Here is a 20566-nt window from a genome sequence, read left to right on the forward strand (position 1 = left end):
ACTCTCCATTAGGATTTTCAAAGCTGTTTAAGGGGATAAGATAAGAAGTTAACAATGACTAGGAAACAAAATTTTCAAGTGTCTCGAGACATTGAATCCCATTTCTTCCTTATACATAAATTAAACAAAAGCAGATTGATAAGAAGCAGGCTTTTCAGCCTGCTTCAACCAAGTTACAGAGGTTAAATCTATATTTCCACCACTGAGCACAATACAAATGTTCCTTGCTTCTGGAGAAATTGTTTGAAAATGTTGAGACAGAACAGCAGCCACTCCGACACCAGCTGTAGGTTCAATAAGCAGTTTCATCCTCTCCCACACCAGCTGGGTTGCATACTGTTGGTATAGAAGGAAGTAAGAATTAGTGAAACTGGAGAAAAGCCTAGCCAGTGGGCCTTTACAATTAAAAGCTAAATCACAAGCACACACACACGCACATGCGTGCATATACATACATATGCATATACATATACATATGCTTGCCGATCTGTTCGTCCTAACTCTGCTTCTACTGTCGCAGTTGTCTCAATAGCTAGGGCATCCTGCAATACCAAATCATGAGTCACCAAGTCAAGTCTCCAGTGGATGAGTTGCGACTTGTAAGAGAAGTAGTTTTTGCTTTAAAAATTGCCCCATTCTTTTGTTTTCTTTCTGCTTGGGAGCCTCACCTTAATTTCATCCTCTGTGACAGTGACAACATCATCTACAAGGTCCCTTATAATAGGCCAGGTGTTTAAGCCAATGCTGGATTTGACACCATCTGCTATGGTTTCTGGAGGATAGGGGTTGGGGGTCAGTTCCCCTTTCAGTTTGGACTGGTAGCAGTCATCTGCATTCAAGGGTTCAGCAGCATATACCTTCACACTAGGTCTCAGAGCCTGGGAAGAGGAATATCAGATGTTTTACCACCAGCCACAGTGTAGCACATTATCTGACCAAGTAAGAGCCTTCTCTGTGATGTTAGGAAATTTTTACCTTAAAGCACTTTAAATTGTATGCCTAATTCTGGCCTTCACTTGCCTAGATCACATCTGGTTTTGGTAACTGGGGAAAATAGTAGCCCCTGACTTGGATAGTAAGTTGGGGAGAGGGAATTCAGGGAAAGGACCATGATAGGGTGCCACTCATTCTAATGGCTTTTGTGCTGTAAAGTCATAGATTAGCCCAACCAGTGGTATCATAGTGGATAGAGCAGCGACCTGGGATGTTGAGTTCCCAAGTTTGATTGAAGTTGCCAGCTTGAGCGTGGGATCATCAGTGTCATCTCATGGTTGCTGACTTGAGCTCAAGGTCACTGGCTTGGCTGGAGGGTCCAGTGTCCCCCCCCCCCCCCCCCCCCCCCCGTCAAGGCATGTATGAGAAGCAGTCAGTAAACAACTAAAGTGCTATAACTACAACAAGCATCAGCTTCTCATCTCCTTTCCTATCTGTATGTCTGTCTCTTGCTTAAAAAAAAAAAAGTCATAGATACTATGATGTGAAATAAAATCTTCTATGCCTAAAGTGGGGAGTCCTTCGGAGTTATTTTTTCACCTTAACTGTAATTGCTATTCCAGCGACCATTCCTCCTCCTCCTACAGGTACCACCAGTGCGTCCACCAAGGGAACCTTGAGTGAAAAGAATATTACGTATAAATAGGTCTATTACTAACCAGTCTTATGTGTACATATTAAATAGCTGATTCTACAGCAAACATCAGATTTACCAGTAGCTCAGCAAGAACTGATGGATTTACCTGGTTCAGCACTTCCATGGCAATTGTCCCTTGCCCAGCAATCACTGCAGGCTCCTGGTTGGGATGTACCACGATGCCTTCTGTTTCTTCCATGATTCTTTTTGTAACATTTTCTCTGGACTGCAAGAGGACATTAATTGAGCTTACTTGGTTTGTATTTAATAATTTCAATAACTCAGTCCTTTAACACTTGACCACCAACCTTTTTCTGAGACTTTGGGCAACAGGGATATAATTTAACAAAATGGTCTTCTGTGCTCAAGAAATTATGTTCTAATATGGTGGGGAGAGGTGGAATATAAGTAGGTGTGTGATATGTCTAAGTGCTGTGGAGAAAAATTAATTTACGCAGGGTACTTAGGAAGGACCTCTGGTAAAGTGATACTTTAATACATGTTAACCAGTCTTGCGGATCTCCAGAATAGTCCAGGGAAGGTAATTCTAAGAGCAAAGCCTACAGAGTAGGAGCGCTTGACCTTTCTAAGAAACTGTTTAAGTGTCCTTGGTGTGGAGTGTTTGGGGAAGAATAATATTGGGAGATGAGATCAGAAAGATTGGGAGTGGGCTAGTTAATTTAGGCCTTATATGATTGGAAGAACTTTGGTTCCCACTGTCTATGAGATAAACCATTGGAGGATTTTGAGCTGACAAGAGATGAGTTATAACTAAGTGGGTAACTGGTTTCTCTTTGAAAATAAACTAGTGGCACAAGGGTGGGAGTAGAGAGACCAGTTAGGATCTACAGAAGACGTGAGCACTGATGTGGGTTTGAATCAGGGTGGTAATGGTAGAGGCTGTTAGAAGTACATAGTTGAGGATTCCTGACCAGATGGTAGCGCAGCAGATAAAGCATCGACTTGGGACGCTGAGCACCCAGGTTGGAAACCCCGAGGTTGCCAGCTTGAGCATGGGATCATAGACATAACCCCATCGTCACTGGCTTGAGCCCAAGCTTGAACAAGGGGTCACTGGCTCAGCTGCAGTCCCCTGGTCAAGGCTCATAATGAGAAAGCAATCAATGAACAACTAAGGTGCCGCAACAAAAAATTGACGCTTTTCATCTCTCTCCCTTTCTGTCTGTCTGTCGTCCCTATTTTCTCTCTCTCTCTCACTAAAAATAAAATAAATTACTAAAATAATACAGTAGTTGTATTATGGAAATATATATATATTTTTTGTATTTTTCCGAAGCTGGAAACAGGGAGGAAGTCAGACAGACTCCTGCATGCGCCCGACCGGGATCCACCCGGCATGCCCACCAGGGGGCGATGCTCTGCCGCAATCAGAGCCATTCTAGCGCCTGAGGCAGAGGCCACAGAGCCATCCCCAGCGCCCCCGGCAAACTTTGCTCCAGTGGAGCCTTGGCTGCAGGAGGGGAAGAGAGAGACAGAGAGGAAGGAGAGGGGGAAGGGTGGAGAAGCACATGGGCACTTCTCCTGTGTGCCCTGGCTGGGAATCGAACCTGGGACTCCTGCACGCCAGGCCGACGCTCTACCACTGAGCCAACCAGTCAGGGTCGATTATGGAAATATTTTGAAAGTCGGACTCAGATTTGGATATGAGGTGCAAGAGTTGTCAAGATGACTCGAACAATTTTTTGAGCAACTAGAAAGAAGACTGGAAGAGGAGCAGTATAAGGGGAATAAGATAAATTTGGTTTTAGACTTGCTAGGACATCCAAGTGGGAAAGGAAAAGGTCAGGGCTGGAGTTAGTATATAGGTGGGTGATACTTCAAACAGACTAAGAAGATCTGAGTGTAGATATAAAAAAGATTGGGCACAGCCTGACCTGTGGTGGCGCAGTGGATAAAGCGTTGACCTGGAAATGCTGAGGTCACCGGTTTGAAACCCTGGGCTTGCCTGGTCAAGGCACATATGGGTGTTGATGCTTCTAGCTCCTCCCCCCCTTCTGTCTCTCCTCTGTCTCTCCCTTTCCTCTCTAAAAAATGAATAATAAAAAAAAGCATTAACTTATTTAAAAAAAAAAGATTGGGCACAGATACAAAGGAAACAAGACTGGGGAGCACCCAGAAAGACAGAGAAGTTTCATTTGACAGTGAAAACTGTTAAGGTGTTACTAAGCAGTGCTCTCTTCCTTACCTCATCACTCTGTTCACTGAACACTAGAGAGCCTCCATAGGCTTGTATTGCTGATTTTTTACAGTTGGGAGCTGTTTGGGGCACCACAATATAAGCAGGAATTCCTGAGATGGAGAAACACAGTACAAGTCAGAATTTAGGATAGAATTTTCTGTTCAGTTGCTTGTAATCAGGGACTCAGAAATTTACTTCCTAATCACCAATATCACCGAAAGTAAGGATACGTTTTCACTCCCCTTATGATCCTACCCAGGACCTTGAGAAATCAATAAAGTACCTTCCAATTTGGCAGCATAGGCGAGAGCCTGGCCATGATTTCCACTGCTGTGAGTAACAACAGCTTTGGGCTTTTCTGAAGTGGCAGGAATCAAACCTCTGATTGCATTCAGGGCACCACGAATCTGGAAAAGAGGGACAGTGAATTTATGCATTTGATTAAAGTTTCTTACCTGACCTGTGCTGGTGCAGTGGGTAAAACATCGACCTGGGACGCTGAAGTTGCCAGTTCGAGGGTCCCAGCTTGCACAGTCAAGGCACATGAGAAGCATGCATGAGGCCCTGGCCGGTTGGCTCAGCGGTAGAGCGTCGGCCTGGCGTGCGGGGGACCCGGGTTCGATTCCCGGCCAGGGCACATAGGAGAAGCGCCCATTTGCTTCTCTACCCCCCCCTCCTTCCTCTCTGTCTCTCTCTTCCCCTCCCGCAGCCAAGGCTCCATTGGAGCAAAGATGGCCCGGGCGCTGGGGATGGCTCCTTGGCCTCTGCCCCAGGCGCTAGAGTGGCTCTGGTCGCCGCAGAGCGACGCCCCGGAGGGGCAGAGCGTCACCCCTGGTGGGCGTGCTGGGTGGATCCCGGTTGGGCGCATGCGGGAGTCTGTCTGACTGTCTCTCCCCGTTTCCAGCTTCAGAAAAATACAAAAAAAAAAAAAAAAAAAAAAAAAAAGCATGCATGAGTTGATGCTTCTCACCTCTTCCCCAAATCAATAAATAAAAGCTTCAAGGAAAAAGAAAAAGATTAGAGGTGTTTTTTTTTTTCCAAAAGAACTAAGGAGCTTTACTAAGTCTTACTGATTCTACCTCCTAAATCTCTCATGTGTCTTTATCACTACCTTGGTGAGGCCTCATTTCTCAATTTGTGTGTTATCAAACCTCAAGTGACCCTGCCTCAAGAGTCACTCTCATCTAATATTTACACTAGCTCAATGATTTTCAACCTTTTTACACTGGGACCAGTGAAAATAGAATTATTTCAGGGACCGCTAAGGCAGAAATAACTGGAGAAAAAGTGAATTCAGCTAAGATCATTGGGTCTATAATCTTCATACAACATCAGGGTGGTTAACCCTAGTGGACTGGTGGTTGAAAAACTGCACTAGATTATGAAAGTGATCTTTTAAAAACAAATGTTTTCTTTGCTGCCCTTTTGTGTGTGAGAAAAGTACAAGTTCCTTACAAGTTGCAGCCTTTCCAATAACTCCATCTCTCATTGTACCATCCTAAATTGTTCCTAGTTCCCCTCCTACCAGGTTAGCTCATACACCTATACCTCTGAGCATACTCATACCTCTCTGCCTGTAGTTCTTTTCCACCACTCCTTGATCTGGCTAAAAGTACTCATCCTTTTTTTCTTTTTGAAAGAGAGAGAGGGACAGGAATAGACGGAGAGAGATGAGAAGCATCAACCTGTTGTACCACATTAGTTGTTCATTGATTGCTTACTCATATGTGCCTTGACTAGGTGGCTCCAGCTGAGCCAGTGACCCTTGCTCAAGCCAGTGACCTTGGGATCAAGCCAGCAACCCTGTGGTTTCGAACCTGGGACTTCAGTGTCCCAGGTCGACACTCTATCCACTGGTCAGGCAAATTATAAAAAAGATATTCTACCTACCTCACTGGGTAGTCAAGAGGATCAAATAATTTTATTTTATTTCTTGTATTTTTCTGAAGTTGGAAACCGGGAGGCAGACAGACTACCGCATGCACCCAACCAGGATCCACCCGGCACGCCCACCAGGAGGCGATGCTCTGCCCATCTGGGGCATTGCTCTGCCGCAATCAGAGCCATTCTAGCACCTGAGGCAGAGGCCGAGGAGCCATCCCCAGCGCCTGGGCCAACTTGGCTCCAATGGAGCCCTGGCTGCGGGAGGGGAAGAGAGAGACAGAGAGGAAGGAGAGGGGGAGGGGTGGAGAAGCAAATGGGCACTTCTCCTGTGTGCCCTGGCTGGGGATCGAACCCGGGACTCCTGCATACCAGGCTGACGCTCTACCACTGAGCCAACTGGCCAGGGCCAGAATCAAATAAATTTAATATGTGAAAAGCAGTTGAAAACATACATGCATGACACACTATCAAAAATAATTGTTACCTTAAAAGATCCAGTTTTCTGGAAGAGTTCACATTTGAAATAAAGATTGCGCCCTGTTACTTGATTCAAAATGGAGCTTGTTAGCACCGGTGTGAGCTGTATAAAATCTCGGATGTTGTTATAAGCTTCTTCAACATCAGCAAAGGAGATGCAGTACTGAGCACACATTGTTCTGAAACCCAGGAATAAAAAAGGGTAAAAGCAAACAAATTCTGAGACAATGTGTTCAATGAAAAGGTTTTGAAAATGCAAAAACACAGACCCACAGAATATACAAGAGTGAACTACAATGAAAACCATGAACTTTGTGTAGTAATGTGTTAATAATGTTGGTGCAATTGATTGTACAACAAATGTATTTCTGGTGAGGGATGTTGACAATGGGAAAGACTATGCATGTATGGGGGTAGGGGTTTATGGGAAATCTCTACCTTTGGATCGACTTCACTATGAACCTTAAATTATTCGTAAAAAATATTTAAACAAATATTTAAAAAGTAAAATGTGTAACACAGGAAAATAGTCTTGGAGCTTATGGTGTTAATGTGGGAACTGTCTCCATTACCCAGGCTCCAGAATCTTTGTATAGATGGAACTTGTCTTTTTTTTTTTTTAAAGACTTTATTTATTCATTTTGGGGGGGGGGGGAGAGAGAGATAGAGAGAGAGAGAGAAGGGAGGAGCAGGAAGCATCAACTCCCATATGTGCCTTAACCAGACAAGCCCAGGGTTTTGAACCAGCGACCTCAGCATTCCAGGTTGATGCTTTATCCGCTGCGCCACCACAGGTCAGGCTGGAACTTGTCTTTTTAAAAAAAATATTTTTAAAGATTTTATTCATTTTAAAGAGGAGAGAGAAAGAAAAGAAGTTTAGTTGCTTCAGTTTAGTTGTTCATTGCTTGCTTGCTACTTGTATGTGCCTTGACTGGGCAAGCCCAGGGTATTTATTTATTTATTTATTATTCATTCATTTCAGAGAGGAGAGGGGGAGAGAGAGAGAGAGGAGAGACAGAGAGAGAGAAGAGGGGAGGAGCTGGAAGCATCAACTCCCATATGTGCCTTGACCAGGCAAGCCCAGGCTTTTTTTTTTTTTTTTGTATTTTTCTGAAGCTAGAAACAGGGAGAGACAGTCAGACAGACTCCCGCATGCGCCCGACCGGTATCCACCCGGCACGCCCACCATGGGCGATGCTCTGCCCACCAGGGGGCAATGCTCTGCCCCTTCGGGGCGTCGCTCTGCAGCGACCAGAGCCACTCTAGCGCCTGGGGCAGAGGCCAAGGAGCCATCCCCAGCGCCCGGGACATCTTTGCTCCAATGGAGCCTTGGCTGCGGGAGGGGAAGAGAGAGACAGAGAGGAAGGAGGGGGTGGGGGGTGGAGAAGCAAATGGGCGCCTCTCCTATGTGCCCTGGCCGGGAATCGAACCCGGGTCCCCCGCATGCCAGGCCGACGCTCTACCGCTGAGCCAACCGGCCAGGGCCAAGCCCAGGCTTTCAAACCAGTGACCTCAGCATTTCCAGGTCGACGCTTTATCCACTGCGCCACCACAGGTCAGGCCACCCAGGGTTTTGAATTGCCAACACCAACATTCCAGGTTGATTCTCTATCCACTGAGGCACCACAGGCCAGGCAAATATGTTTTTTTCTGATGAAGCTTTATAGGAAGTAACTGGTGATTATGAAGGTTTTTTTGTTTTGTTTTGTTATTTTTGACAGAGACAGAGAGAGAGTCAGAGAGAGGGACAGACAGGAAGGGAGAGAGATAAGAAGCATCAATTCTTCCTTGTGGCACCTTAGTTGTTCATTGATTGCTTTCTCATATGTGCCTTGACTGGGGAGCTACAGCAGAGCAAGTGACCCCTTGCTCAAGCCAGCGACCATGGGGTCATGTTTATGATCCCACACTCAAGCCAGCAACCCTGCACTCAAGCCGGATGATCCTGTGCTCAAGCCAGCAACGTTGGGGCTTCGAACATGGTTCCTACATGTCCCAGTCCAATGCTCTATGCACTGCGCCCCTGTCTGGTCAGACTGATGATGGTTTTTTTTTTTTGTGTGTGTGTTTTTTAAATTATTTTATTTATTTATTTATTCATTTTAGAGGAGAGAGAGAGAAAGAGAAAGAGGGGAGGAGCAGGAAGCATCAACTCCCATATGTGCCTTGACCGGGCAAGCCCAGGTTTTTTGTTTGTTTGTTTGTTTTTTAACAGAGACAGAGAGAGAGGAATAGATAGGGACAGACAGACAGGAACAGAGAGAGATGAGAAGCATCAATCATCAGTTTTTCGTTGCGACACCTTAGTTGCTCATTGATTGCTCTCTCATACGTGCCTGACCATGGGCCTTCAGCATATTGAGTAACCCCTTGCTCAAGCCAGAGACCTTGGGTCCAAGCTTTGCTCAAACCAGATGAGCCTATACTCAAGCAGGGTCTCAAACCTGGGTCATCTGCATCCCAGTCCGACGCTCTATCCACTGTGCCACCGCCTGGTCAGACCAAGCCCAGGGTTTTGAACCAGCGACCTCAGCATTCCAGGTTGATGCTTTACCCACTGCACCACCACAGGTCAGGCTGATTATGGAAGGTTTAAAGCTCCCCCTTACCCATTCCATCCATACCTCTCTTTTTTTATAGAAAAAAATTTATTTTGTTTATTTATTTATTTATTTATTTAGAGAGGAGAGGGAGAGACAGAGAGAGAGAAGGGGGGAGGAGCTGGAAGCATCAACTCCCATATGTGCCTTGACCAGGCAGGCCCAGGGTTTCGAACCGGCGACCTCAGCATTTCCAGGTCGACGCTTTATCCACTGCGCCACCACAGGTCAGGCAAAAAATTTATTTTGATGTTTATTTATTGACTTAAAAGGAGAGAGACAGGAATACCAATCTGTTCCTGTATGTGTCCTGGCCAGGGATCGAACTGACAACCTAGGTCATTTGGGACAATATTCTACATATTGCTTTTTTTTTTTTTTTTAATTTTTATTTATTTTTAGAGAGGAGAGAGAGAGGGAGAGAGAGAAACAGAGAGAGAGAAGGGGGGAGGAGCTGGAAGCATCAACTCCCATATGTGCCTTGACCAGGCAAGCCCAGGGTTTCGAACCGGCAACCTCAGCATTTCCAGGTTGACACTTTATCCACTGCACCACCACAGGTCAGGCCTGGGACAATATTCTAACCATTTGAGCTATCTGACCAGGGCCTATCCATCTTTTGACTGCCACTGGTCTCTATATTTTCATCATTGTAATAAACTGTGTTCAAAATCTGTTATAAGGCCTGACCCGTGGTGGCATAGTGGAGAAAGCATCGACCTGGAATGCTGAGGTCACCTGTTTGAAACCCTGGGCTTGTCTGGTCAATGCACATATGGGAGTTGATGCTTCCAGCTCCTCCCTCCGTCCTGCTCTCTCTCTCTCTCTCTCCCCTTCCCTCACCACCTCTCTAAAATGAATAAGTAAAAAATATTTTTCTTTTTTTGTGACAGAGACAGAGAGAGAGACAGACAGGAAGAGACAGAGATGAGAAGCATCAATTCTTCATTGTATACCATAGTTGTTCATTGACTGTTTCCTCATATGTGCCTTGACCAGGGGGTTACAGCAAAGTGAGTGACCCCTTGCTCAAAGCAGCAACTGTGGGCTCAGGCCAGTAACCATGGGGACATGTCTATGATCTCATGCTCAAGTCAGCAACCCTGTGCTCAAGCTGGTGAACCTGCACTCAAGCTGGCAACCTCAGGGTTTCAAACCTGGGTCCTCCATGTCCCAGTCCAACACTCTATCCACTGTGCCACCACCTGGTCAGGCTGAATAAGTGAATAAGTAAAATTTAAAAAAAATCTGCTATAAATTTTTATTTTAAAAGAGTAACAATGAGAAAAACTGCCTACAATCCTACCATCTTAATAAATTATGCTAATTTTCTGTTCCCTTTTTTTATTTTTTTTTTTTATTTTTTATTTATTCATTTTAGAGAGGAGAGGGAGAGACAGAGAGAGAGAGAGAGAGAGAGAGAAGGGGGGAGGAGCTGGAAGCATCAACTCCCATATGTGCCTTGACCAGGCAAGCCCAGGGTTTCGAACCGGTGACCTCAGCATTTCCAGGTCGACGCTTTATCCACTGCGCCACCACAGGTCAGGCTGTTCCCTTTTTTTAATATACATAGATTATATGACAGTTAAAATGAAAATAAAGATAACATTTTGTTTACTTCTCCATTTGGCTCAGTTTTTCAAAGTTTTCATAATTATAATTTTTTTTGGATAGAGACAGAGTCAGAGAGAGGGACAGATAGAAACAGACAGGAAGAGAGAGAGATGAGAAGCATCATTTCTTCCTTGCGGCACCTTAGATGTTCACTGATTGGTTTCTCATGTGTACCTTGACCGGGGGGCTATAGCAGAGCAAGTGACCCCTTGCTTAAGCCAGTGACCTTAGGCTCAAGCCAGCAACCTTTGGGCTCAAGCTCGCAACCATGGGGTCACGTCTATGATCCCATCCTTAAGCCAGTGACCCCATGCTCAAGTCAGCAACCTCTGGGTTTCGAACCTGGGTTCTCCATGTTCCAGTCCAACACTATCCACTGCGCCACTGCCTGTTCAGGCCATAATTATAATTTTTAATAACTGCATTGTGCTTCCATTTTTCACTACTTAAAATTTTTTTAAAGATTTTATTTATTCATTATAGGGGGAGGAAGAGAGAGAGAGAGAGAGAGAGAGAGAGAGAGAGAGAAGGGGGGAGGAGCAGGAAGCATCAACTCCCATATGTGCCTTGACCAGGCAAGCCCAGGGTTTTGAACTGGCAACCTCAGCGTTTCCAGGTTGATGCTTTATCCACTGTGCCACCACAGGTCAGGCTCACTATTTTTATTGTAAGATTTAAACAGAAAATTTCTCTTTATTTTTCCTTATTAATAAACAAAAGCAATTCATGTTCAATAGAAAAACAATTTAACCTGCTTCCTCCCAAAGACAATTGCTGCCTAAGATCCTTCCAGGCCCATATATCTAAGCAGAAAAACTTTAGAAACAGGTTTGGGAACTTGCTATTTTTCAGATAATATCATGAATGTTTATGAATCTTTGCTTACCAATAGGTATATTTATGCAGTTTTTTAAATGGCTTAATAGTACCTCTTTTTTACAAAAATACCAGTTTTACATAACTCTACTGTTGAACATTTAGATTGTTTTTTTGGCTATAATAATGATGTAATGAATAATAATAAAGCCTTGTTTGTAAGATCTTTGTGTGTATCTCCATACATGTTTTGGGTAGATACTACCAGATGGTATTTTGCATCAAAAGGCATGCACAGGCCTGACCTGTGGTGGCACAGTGGGATAAAGCATAGATTTGGAACACTAAGGTCGCCGGTTCGAAACCCCAGGCTTACCTGGTCAAGGCACATATGGAAGTTGATGCTTCCTGCTCCTCCCCCTTCTTTCTCTCTCTTTCTCTCTCTCTCTCTCCCTCTTTCCCTCTCTCTCCTCTCTGAAAATTGAATAAAGTCTTTAAAAAACCCAAAAAACAAAAAGGCATGCACAGCCTGACCAGGCAGTGGCGCAGTGGATAGAGTGTCGGACTGGGATGCAGAAGGACCCAGGTGTGAGACCTCGAGGTCGCCAGCTTGAGCGCAGGCTCATCTGGTTTGAGCAAAAGCTCACCAGCTTGGACCCACGGTCAAGGCACATATGAGAAAGCAATCAGACAGACTCCCGCATGCGCCTGACCAGGATCCACCCGGCACGCCCACCAGGGGCGATGCTCTGCCCAACAGGGGGCGATGCTTGCCCTCCAGGGGGCGATGCTCTGCCCCTCCGGGGCATCGCTCTGCCGGGACCAGAGCCACTCTAACGCCTGGGGCAGAGGCCAAGGAGCCATCCCCAGTGCCCGGGCCATCTTTGCTCCAATGGAGCCTTGGCTGCGGGAGGGGAAGAGAGAGACAGAGAGGAAGGAGAGGGGTAGGGGTGGAGAAGCAGATGGGCGCCTCTCCTGTGTGCCCTGGCCGGAAATCGAACCCAGGACTTCCGCACACCAGGCCGAAGCTCTACCGCTGAGCCAACCGGCCAGGGCCTAATTGACATTTAAAAAGCATCTTCCTATCTATAAACATGGAGGTCTTTCAATTTAGCCAAGTCTCTTTGTTCTAGGTTTCTCCAGAAAGTTATTATAATTTATTTGTGATCTGGATATAATTAAATTTATAGTAAGCACATTTTTATTGCTTTTGAGATATGGTATTTCTTTCCTTAGATTTTTAAGTTGCTTACTAACAATGTATATGAAAGCTAATGTTTGCATAGTTATAATAGGATACTTTACTGCCTTATTATATCTAAGTTTTTTTTTGTGTTTGTTTTTTTGTATTTTTCTGAAGTTGGAAACGGGGAGGCAGTCAGACAGACTCCCGCATGCGCCCGACTGGGATCCACTCGGCATGCCCACCAGGGGGCAATGATCTGCCCATCTGGGGCGTTGCTCTGCTGCAACCAGAGCCATTCTAGCACCTGAGGCAGAGGCCACAGAGCCATCCTCAGCGCCTGGGCCAACTTTGCTCCAATGGAGCCTTGGCTGCGGGAGGGGAAGAGACAGAGAGGAAGGAGAGGGGGAGGAGTGGAGAAGCAGACGGGTGCTTCTCCTATGTGCCCTGGCTGGGAGTTGAACCTGGGACTGCCGCATGCCAGGCCGATACTCTACCACTGAGCCAACCGGCCAGGGTATATCTAAGTTTTTTTAATTTATTTTTTGTGACAGAGACAGATAGGGACAGAAAGGAGGAAGGGAGAGAACTCTTTTTTTTTTACAGAGGCAGAGATAGACAGAGACAGACAGACAGAAATGGAGAGAGATGAGAAGCATCAATCATCAGTTTCTCTTTGCGCGTTGCGACTTCTTAGTTGTTCATTGATTGCTTTCTCACATGTGCCTTGACCGTGGGCCTTCAGCAGACCAAGTAACCCCCTGCTGGAGCCAGCGACCTTGGGTCCAAGCTGGTGAGCTCTTTGCTCATGCCAGATGAGCCCGCACTCAAGCTGGTGACCTCAGGGTCTCGAACCTGGGTCCTTCCGCATCCCAGTCCGATGCTCTATCCACTGCGCCACCACCTGGTCAGGCGGTATATCTAAGTTTTATATAGTTCATTCTCCAAATAAATAATCATGCTGTCTGCAAATAATTCATTTTTGCCTTATAAATATGCCTCTGGTAACTTTAAAATTTTGTATTATTTTTAAATATTTTTGTTAATTATATATACATAGAGAGACAGGAACATCAAGCTGTTCTTTTATGTACCCCGACTGGGGATTGAACCAGCATCTCTGTGCTTTTGGGATGATGCTCTGAGCTATCCAGCCAGGTCTCGTTCTGGCAACATTTTTAAAAATTATTTATTTATTTATTTTTTTTTACAGAGACAGAGAGTAAGTTAGAGAGAGGGATAGACAGGGACAGACAGACAGGAACGGAGAGAGATGAGAAGCATCAGTCATTCGTTTTTCATTGCACGTTGCAACACCTTAGTTGTTCATTGATTGCTTTCTCATATGTGCCTTGACTGCGGACCTTCAGCAGACCAAGTAACCCCTTGCTGGAGCCAGCGACCTTGGGTTCAAGCTGGTGGGCTTTTGCTCAAACCAGATGAGCCCATGCTCAAGCTGGCGACCTCGGGGTCTCGAACCTGGGTCCTTGGCATCCCAGTCCGACGCTCTTTCCACTGCGCTACTGCCTGGTCAGGCCATCTGGTAACATTTTCAGTGACTTCATAGTTATTGGTTTAATGTAGCTTTGCCAACTCCTCCTGAATTTCAGTAAAATATTTTTGGCAAAGTCATACCTAATTTAAAGTTAGTATCAAATTAGTATAAAGTGCATTTTAAAAATGATTTTTAAAATTTATTGATTGGGCCCTGGCCGGTTGGCTCAGCAGTAGAGCGTCGGCCTAGCCTGCGGAGGACCCGGGTTCGATTCCCGGCCAGGGCACACAGGAGAAGCGCCCATTTGCTTCTCCACCCCTCCGCCGCGCTTTCCTCTCTGTCTCTCTCTTCCCCTCCCGCAGCCAAGGCTCCATTGGAGCAAAGATGGCCCGGGCGCTGGGGATGGCTCTGTGGCCTCTACCTCAGGCGCTAGAGTGGCTCTGGTCGCAAAATGGCGACGCCCAGGATGGGCAGAGCATCGCCCCCTGGTGGGCAGAGCATCGCCCCTGGTGGGCGTGCCGGGTGGATCCCGGTCGGGCGCATGCGGGAGTCTGTCTGACTGTCTCTCCCCGTTTCCAGCTTCAGAAAAATGAAAAAAAAAAAAAAAAAAGAAATGTTAATTGGTGCAGCTACCATGGAAAACAGTAAAGTAGTTCATCAAAAAATTAAACATTTGCCCTGGCCGGTTGGCTCAGTTGTAGAGTGTTGGCCTGGTGTGCAGGAGTCCCGGGTTTGATTCCCGGCTAGGGCACACAGGAGAAGCACCCATCTGCTTCTCCACCCCTCCCCCTCTCCTTCCTCTCTGTCTCTCCCTTACCTCCCGCAGCCAAGGCTCCATTGGAGCAAAGTTTGCCCGGGTGCTTAGGATGGCTCTGTGGCCTCTGCCTCAGGCACTAGAATGGTTCTGTTTGCAGCAGAGCGACACCCCAACATGGGCAGAGCATCACCCCCTGGTGGGCATGCCGGGTGGATCCCAGTCGGGCACATGCAGGAGTCTGTCTGACTGCCTCCTCGTTTCCAACTTCGGAAAAATACAAAAAAAAAAAAAAATTAAACATAGAATTATCAATGATCCAGCAATTCCACTTCTGGATATATACCCAAAAGAATTCAAAGAGGGTCTTAAAGACATATATGAATGAGGTTTATTTTTTAGATTTTACTTTTATTGATTTTAGAGAGAGGCGAGAGGGAGACAGAGAGAGAGAGAGAGAGAGAGAATGGAAGGGTAGGGAGAAGCAGGAACCATCAACTTGTAGTAGTTGCTTCTTAAATGTGTCTTGATCAGGAAACCTGTGGTTTCAAACCAGCAATCTCGGTGTGACAGGTCGATGCTTCATCCACCGTGCCACCATAGCTCAGGCTTTATTTTAAGTTTTATTCATTAATTTTAGAGAGAGGAAGGGAAGAGAGAGACAGAAATGTCGATTTGTTGTTCCACACATTTATGCATTTGTTAGTTGATTCTTGTATGTGCCCTGACTGGGGATTGAACCTGCAACCCCAGCACATCAGGATGACACTCCAAGCAACTGAGCAACCTAGCCAGGTCACAAAGACATATTTATACACCTATGTTCATAGTAGCATTAATCACAATAGCCAATAGTGGAAGAAACCCAAGTATCTCTTGACAGATGAATGGATAAACAAAATCTATAATATACATACAATGGGATATTATTCATGTTACAACGTGAATGAATATTGGAGTTATGCTAAGCGAAATAAGACAAACACAAAAAGACAAATACTTGGATTATACTTATGTAAGGTATCCAGAGCAGTCAAATTCATAGACAGTCGAATGTGGTTGCCAGAGGTTGGGAGAAAGGGAAGTTGTTTAATGGGTACAGTTTCAATTTTGCAAGACGAAAAGAATTCTGGAGATTGGTTGTATAACAATGTGAATGTACTTAACACTACCGGACTCTACAGTTAAAAATGGTAATGATGATGTATTTCATGCTATGTGTATTTTACCGTATTAAAATAAAAACAGGAAAAAAAAAAAGAAAAAAACCCAACAGAAAATGAGTTACATTTTGGAGACTAAGTTAAGCCCCTTTGCTGCAAGTGATAGAACCCCCTTGTGAACTGGCTTAGGCACAAGATGGAGGTCATGAGTTTTACTACATGGAATCAAATGAAGAGTTAAACCATGGGAAGGGCAGGAATATGGACCTTCAGGAACTAGAACCAGGGATTTGAGATTTTCCAAGACTGTCTGATTGTTTCTCACCTCTGCTGCTTTCTGCATGTCAGCTTCATTCTTTTTCATTGCAGACCAGTTCCACATGGCAGGACGTGTGGCTGCTGACAGCTCCTGTGTTTTACATTATATGGCTTCCACACTGGAGAGGGATTTTCTAAGTTTCAGTTTAAAAAATTCTGGGTAAGAACTCTGATTGGCCCATCTTGGCCCAGGACAAATGGCCAAGAGTGCGAACTCATTTAAGACAATACTATGCAATAGTCAGAGGTATTTACAGAAACATGAACCAGAATGATTTCTATAACACAATGTCAATTATGTACACTTAAAACACACACATACATAAAACACTATGTATTATTCAAAGATATATGTATATCCAACGGTATATTTGAAACATATTAGAACAATGACCTAAGCAGGGAGAGTAGGATCATGAGTGGGAATTGGAATGAAGGGAAAAAAGATAAAATGAGAAAGGTCTTGATGTAATGTGAACCAAATAATATGACTGCCTTAAATTTCTGCACCTGAGGAAAAACTAAGAACAAATGAAGGGAGTGAGATGGAAAAAAGGAAACAGGAAGGCAACAAGAAAAAGAGAAAGCTCTTCTGAGTGAGGGGCAGTTTTCAAGAGGAAAGGGGAAAATGTTGAGGTGATGAATCGCATAGATGTCCATACAGAGAGAGAAGGGACGTATCCTGACATTGTATTGAATGTGGGGAGTTAGAGAGACAAGGATAAGTCCTGGCTTTTGACTTAAATAATATCTTTTATCTTAAGACATAAGACTGATGAAGAAATAAAGTCTTTTAGGGAAAATCAGAGTTTTGATGAACTAAGTTTAAATTACTTATGAGACACCCAAGAGGTGATTTTTTTTTAGTTTTTTTTCTTTTTTTTGCCAGAAATGTGTCTATTTTAATGTTTATTTATGAAGAATGAGCTTTCAATTTACTTATCAAATACTGTTCTTTTCCTCTTATTAATTTCTTTTATCTTTATTTCTTTCTTCTATTTTCCTTTTAATTTTCATTCTTTTAAAATTAATAATAAAAGCACTTCAGGGTACAAATTTTCCTCTGAGTATTGCTTTAATAATACACCACAGGTTTTGTGTGCAATATTTTCATTAACCTCAATTTCTTTTTTTTTTTTTCTCATTTTTTTTTCTGAAGCTGGAAACAGGGAGAGACAGTCAGACAGACTCCCGCATGCGCCCGACCGACCGGGATCCACCCGGCACACCCACCAGGGGCGACGTTCTGCCCATCCTGGGCATCGCCATGTTGCGACCAGAGCCACTCTAGCGCCTGAGGCAGAGGCCACAGAGCCATCCCCAGCGCCCAGGCCATCTTTGCTCCAATGGAGCCTTGGCTGCGGGAAGGGAAGAGAGAGACAGAGAGGAAAGCGCGGCGGAGGGGTGGAGAAGCAAATGGGCGCTTCTCCTGCATGCCCTGGCCGGGAATCGAACCCGGGTCCTCCGCACGCTAGGCCGACGCCCTACCGCTGAGCCAACCGGCCAGGGCTTAACCTCAATTTCTAAAGAACATGATCTTAGTTTTATTTTTTTGACCCATGAGTTACTTAAAATTGGTGTTTAAAAATTTTTTTAAGTGGTTGATATTTTTAAATTTGTGGTTTTACATTATTCATTTTACTACCTGTATTTTGTGCTCAGGAATTGTGACCTGCAAAAATTTTGTTTTTAGAAACTGAATTCCTCTCTCCCCAACTATCCAAATCTGCTTTGTTGTTTTTTGATTGCTCACGTTATATGTGACTAAATCCCTACTATGATAATTTATTTTTTTAAAAATTTATTAATTTTATGTGTGTGTGTGTGTGTGTGTGTGTGTGTGTAAAAGAGGGGAAGGGGGAGGGAGGGAGGGAGGGGGAGGGGGAGAGAGAGAGAGAGAGAGAGAGAGAGAAGCATCAACTCATAGTTGCCGCACTTTAGTTGTTCATTGATTACTTCTCATAAGTGCCTTCATGAGGGTGTGGGGGTGGAAATAAGCGCTCCAGCCAAGCCAGTAAACCCTTGCTCAAGCAAGCGACCTCTGGACTCAAGCCAGGGACCATGGAGTCATGTCTATAGTGCCACACTCAAGCCGCGACCTGGTGCTCAAGCTGGTGAGCTGGTGCTCAGACTCAAGCCAGCGGACGCGACCTGGGCGTTTGTAATCTAGGACCTCAGCGTCCCAGGTCGACGCTCTATCCACTGCACTACTACGGGTCAGGCTGATCCAGATACATTTTATTTTATTATTATCATTATTATTATTCACTTTTAGAGAGGAGACAGAGTGTGAGAGAGAGAGAAAGGGGGGAGGAGCATGAAGCATCAACTCCCATATGTGCCTTGACCAGGCAAGACCAGGGTTTTGAACCGGTGACCTCAGCATTTCCAGGTCGACGCTTTATCCACTGCGCCACCACAGGTCAGGCTGATCCAGTTACATTTAAAAAATCAGTCTGGGATCCACGAAAGTCAAGTAATTTTTCCAAGAATTCAGTGATACTGAAATTCCTAAACCTACTTTGTAATACCTCCTGATTTACTTCCAACACAACCTGTTCCCTTAGCAAGAGCCAAACACACTGCATCATCATCATCATCATTATTTTAAGACAGGAGGCTTGGGGATGTACTCTGCCATAAAGAAAAACTTTGATTCTCTGGTACTTATCAATGGTGTCAGCCCCGAGAATTTACTAGGGTTCTCTGGGTTTCAGTTTCCTCATCTTTGGGGGAAAAATAGTGAGTGTACTAATTACTCTTACAAGATCTTTAAGCTCCCAAAATAAAGGCCTGGGGCACTAGTCTCGGCCTGTAGTGGGAGACCCTGGCCTAAGATGAATGGAGGAGGCCGGACTGTGGGGTGTCTCCGTTAACCCGACCCCCAGACCAGCACCAGTATCCTCGATGGGCACCACAGCAGCGACAGCAGACATCATCATCACTGCCCACCCGGCCTGGCCTCGCCTGGCATGGCCGGGCCTCACCTCACCTCACAGGGGCCGCGCCTCCAACTCCAGCTTCAGCTCACCTTCCCCCGACCACACCTCTGCGCACGCGCGGCGCACGCCTCCCACGCCCAGACTCGCGTTTGTTCTCCTTTAAGCGGCTAAACGTCGGTTCAGTGCTTTTCCTCCCTGTGCGGCCACCGTCGTTTAGGGAGGAGGGCGGCAAGGGGCGGGGAAAAGGGTAGGAGGTGGGTGAGCGCGCGCATCGCCCGTCCGTCGTGGTTTCCTGGCTGCGCGCGGCGGTGGCGGAGGAGCTGCAGCTGTTGCAGCAGTGGCGAAGATGGCGGAAGGGTTGGAGCGTGTCCGGATCTCCGCCTCGGAGTTGCGAGGGATTCTGGCCACGCTGGCTCCGCAGGCCGGGAGCAGAGGTGAGTCGCACCGCCCAGCTCCTGGGCCGGGCCTGCCCGCTCCGCCTCCCTCTCTGCCTCCTCCCGCCTGGGTCCACGGCGCTGTGGAGCCCCCGCCCCTTCCCCCAACAGTGGGGGCGGGGGCCGAGGGCGGGCCCCTTCGCCGCCTTACTAGCCCCAGGGCCTGTGTGGGGTCCTGCTCTGCCAGCGCTAGCCCTCTTCTGACGAGCACAACCCGAGTACCTGCCTCCGCCCCCTTTCTTACCGCGAAGGTGACTGTTCCTCCATTGCCCCAGTCCTCTCAGACCAGCCCGTGGTTTCCCAGCCGGCAGGAGACGCAAAAAGGAGTGGGTGCTGGGGTCTGGTGGAGGCCCTGGGGTATATGGTTCCCAGAGGAATCACCCGCAGGCGTGTCCCGCCATCTCTTCAGCGTGGGAGAGAAGGAATTGGGGAAATTGAGGAGGAAGGGTTAACAGCTTGGGACTGCCTTGCTGAACTTTTTTTCCCCAAGGCAGGCTTCTGAAGCCTGCGCCACAGGGGGCGGTCCGGGACCTCAGGGAGCTGACTACTCTGATTTGGCCTTGGCATCTATGGGAGCTGTTTTTAGCAGAGAGTGCTCAACTTGCAAGTTAAAGCCTTCAGCCACACCAGGAAAACTCCCAGGGAGATTCTAGTATCTCCCCTTGCCTTTGTTAGGCAGTGAAGTTGTGTAGAATGGTATCTATGCTTTGGCAGACCTGTGGCCAAAGGCTGTGAAATTGGTTTTCATTGGTCAACTGAATTGGATTATTCAGGTTGTTTTCTGTCTTTGCTGTGGAAAGTAGTAGTAGCTCTTCTCTCTCCCTCCACTTCACCTAAGTTACAAAGGCTGCTGAGGGTGAGCAATTCTGGAGGTAAACTGCTTTACTTTATTGACACTTGATGCAGTGGTCTTCTAAACTGTAAATACTGGACCAGTATCTTCAACATAACAGGTTTTTTTTTATTGTTTTGTTACTATTGTAGGTGTAAGTGCTTGAGCATACTATTCCTATTATGAGTTTGTTTACAGTAGTGTCTATAGACCATTACTAGGAT

The 20566-nt window shown here is 45.9% G+C and overlaps 2 protein-coding genes across 14 annotated transcripts in view; one reads left to right on the forward strand and one right to left on the reverse strand.

Annotated features, from left to right (window-relative positions):
* Nucleotides 1–8: 8 nt before the first annotated feature.
* SRR (serine racemase) lies at nucleotides 9–19773 on the reverse strand. Of its 8 annotated transcripts, none has more exons than XM_066263050.1 (9): nucleotides 19755–19773; nucleotides 16142–16253; nucleotides 6199–6370; nucleotides 4114–4237; nucleotides 3837–3940; nucleotides 1737–1856; nucleotides 1534–1608; nucleotides 669–878; nucleotides 9–336 (listed from the first exon to the last, which is right to left on the reverse strand). In XM_066263050.1, the coding sequence occupies exons 2-9, from the start codon at nucleotides 16168–16170 to the stop codon at nucleotides 121–123; spliced, it is 1050 nt and encodes a 349-aa protein (XP_066119147.1). In that variant the 5' UTR covers nucleotides 16171–16253; nucleotides 19755–19773; the 3' UTR covers nucleotides 9–120. The 8 variants fall into 8 exon arrangements, with proteins under 8 accessions (XP_066119147.1, XP_066119148.1, XP_066119143.1 ...); XM_066263051.1 differs by lacking the exon at nucleotides 19755–19773 and adding an exon at nucleotides 19166–19300; XM_066263046.1 differs by lacking the exon at nucleotides 19755–19773 and adding an exon at nucleotides 19127–19250 and having other exon boundaries at nucleotides 16142–16268.
* The window catches only part of SMG6 (SMG6 nonsense mediated mRNA decay factor), a 291808-nt gene continuing 290619 nt past the window's right edge, over nucleotides 19378–20566 (forward strand). For 2 of the 6 annotated variants that reach the window (XM_066263032.1, XM_066263035.1), the window contains exon 1: nucleotides 19378–19510. In XM_066263032.1, coding sequence (XP_066119129.1) covers nucleotides 19423–19510 — 88 coding nt within the window. In that variant the 5' untranslated portion in view covers nucleotides 19378–19422. Of the gene's footprint in view, nucleotides 19511–19578; nucleotides 19762–20566 lie in introns of those variants that run through there. The other 4 variants (XM_066263038.1, XM_066263037.1, XM_066263036.1 and 1 more) reach the window with 4 other exon arrangements.

Source organism: Saccopteryx bilineata, chromosome 2 (assembly GCF_036850765.1).
Source record: "Saccopteryx bilineata isolate mSacBil1 chromosome 2, mSacBil1_pri_phased_curated, whole genome shotgun sequence".
Lineage (NCBI taxonomy): Eukaryota > Metazoa > Chordata > Mammalia > Chiroptera > Emballonuridae > Saccopteryx > Saccopteryx bilineata.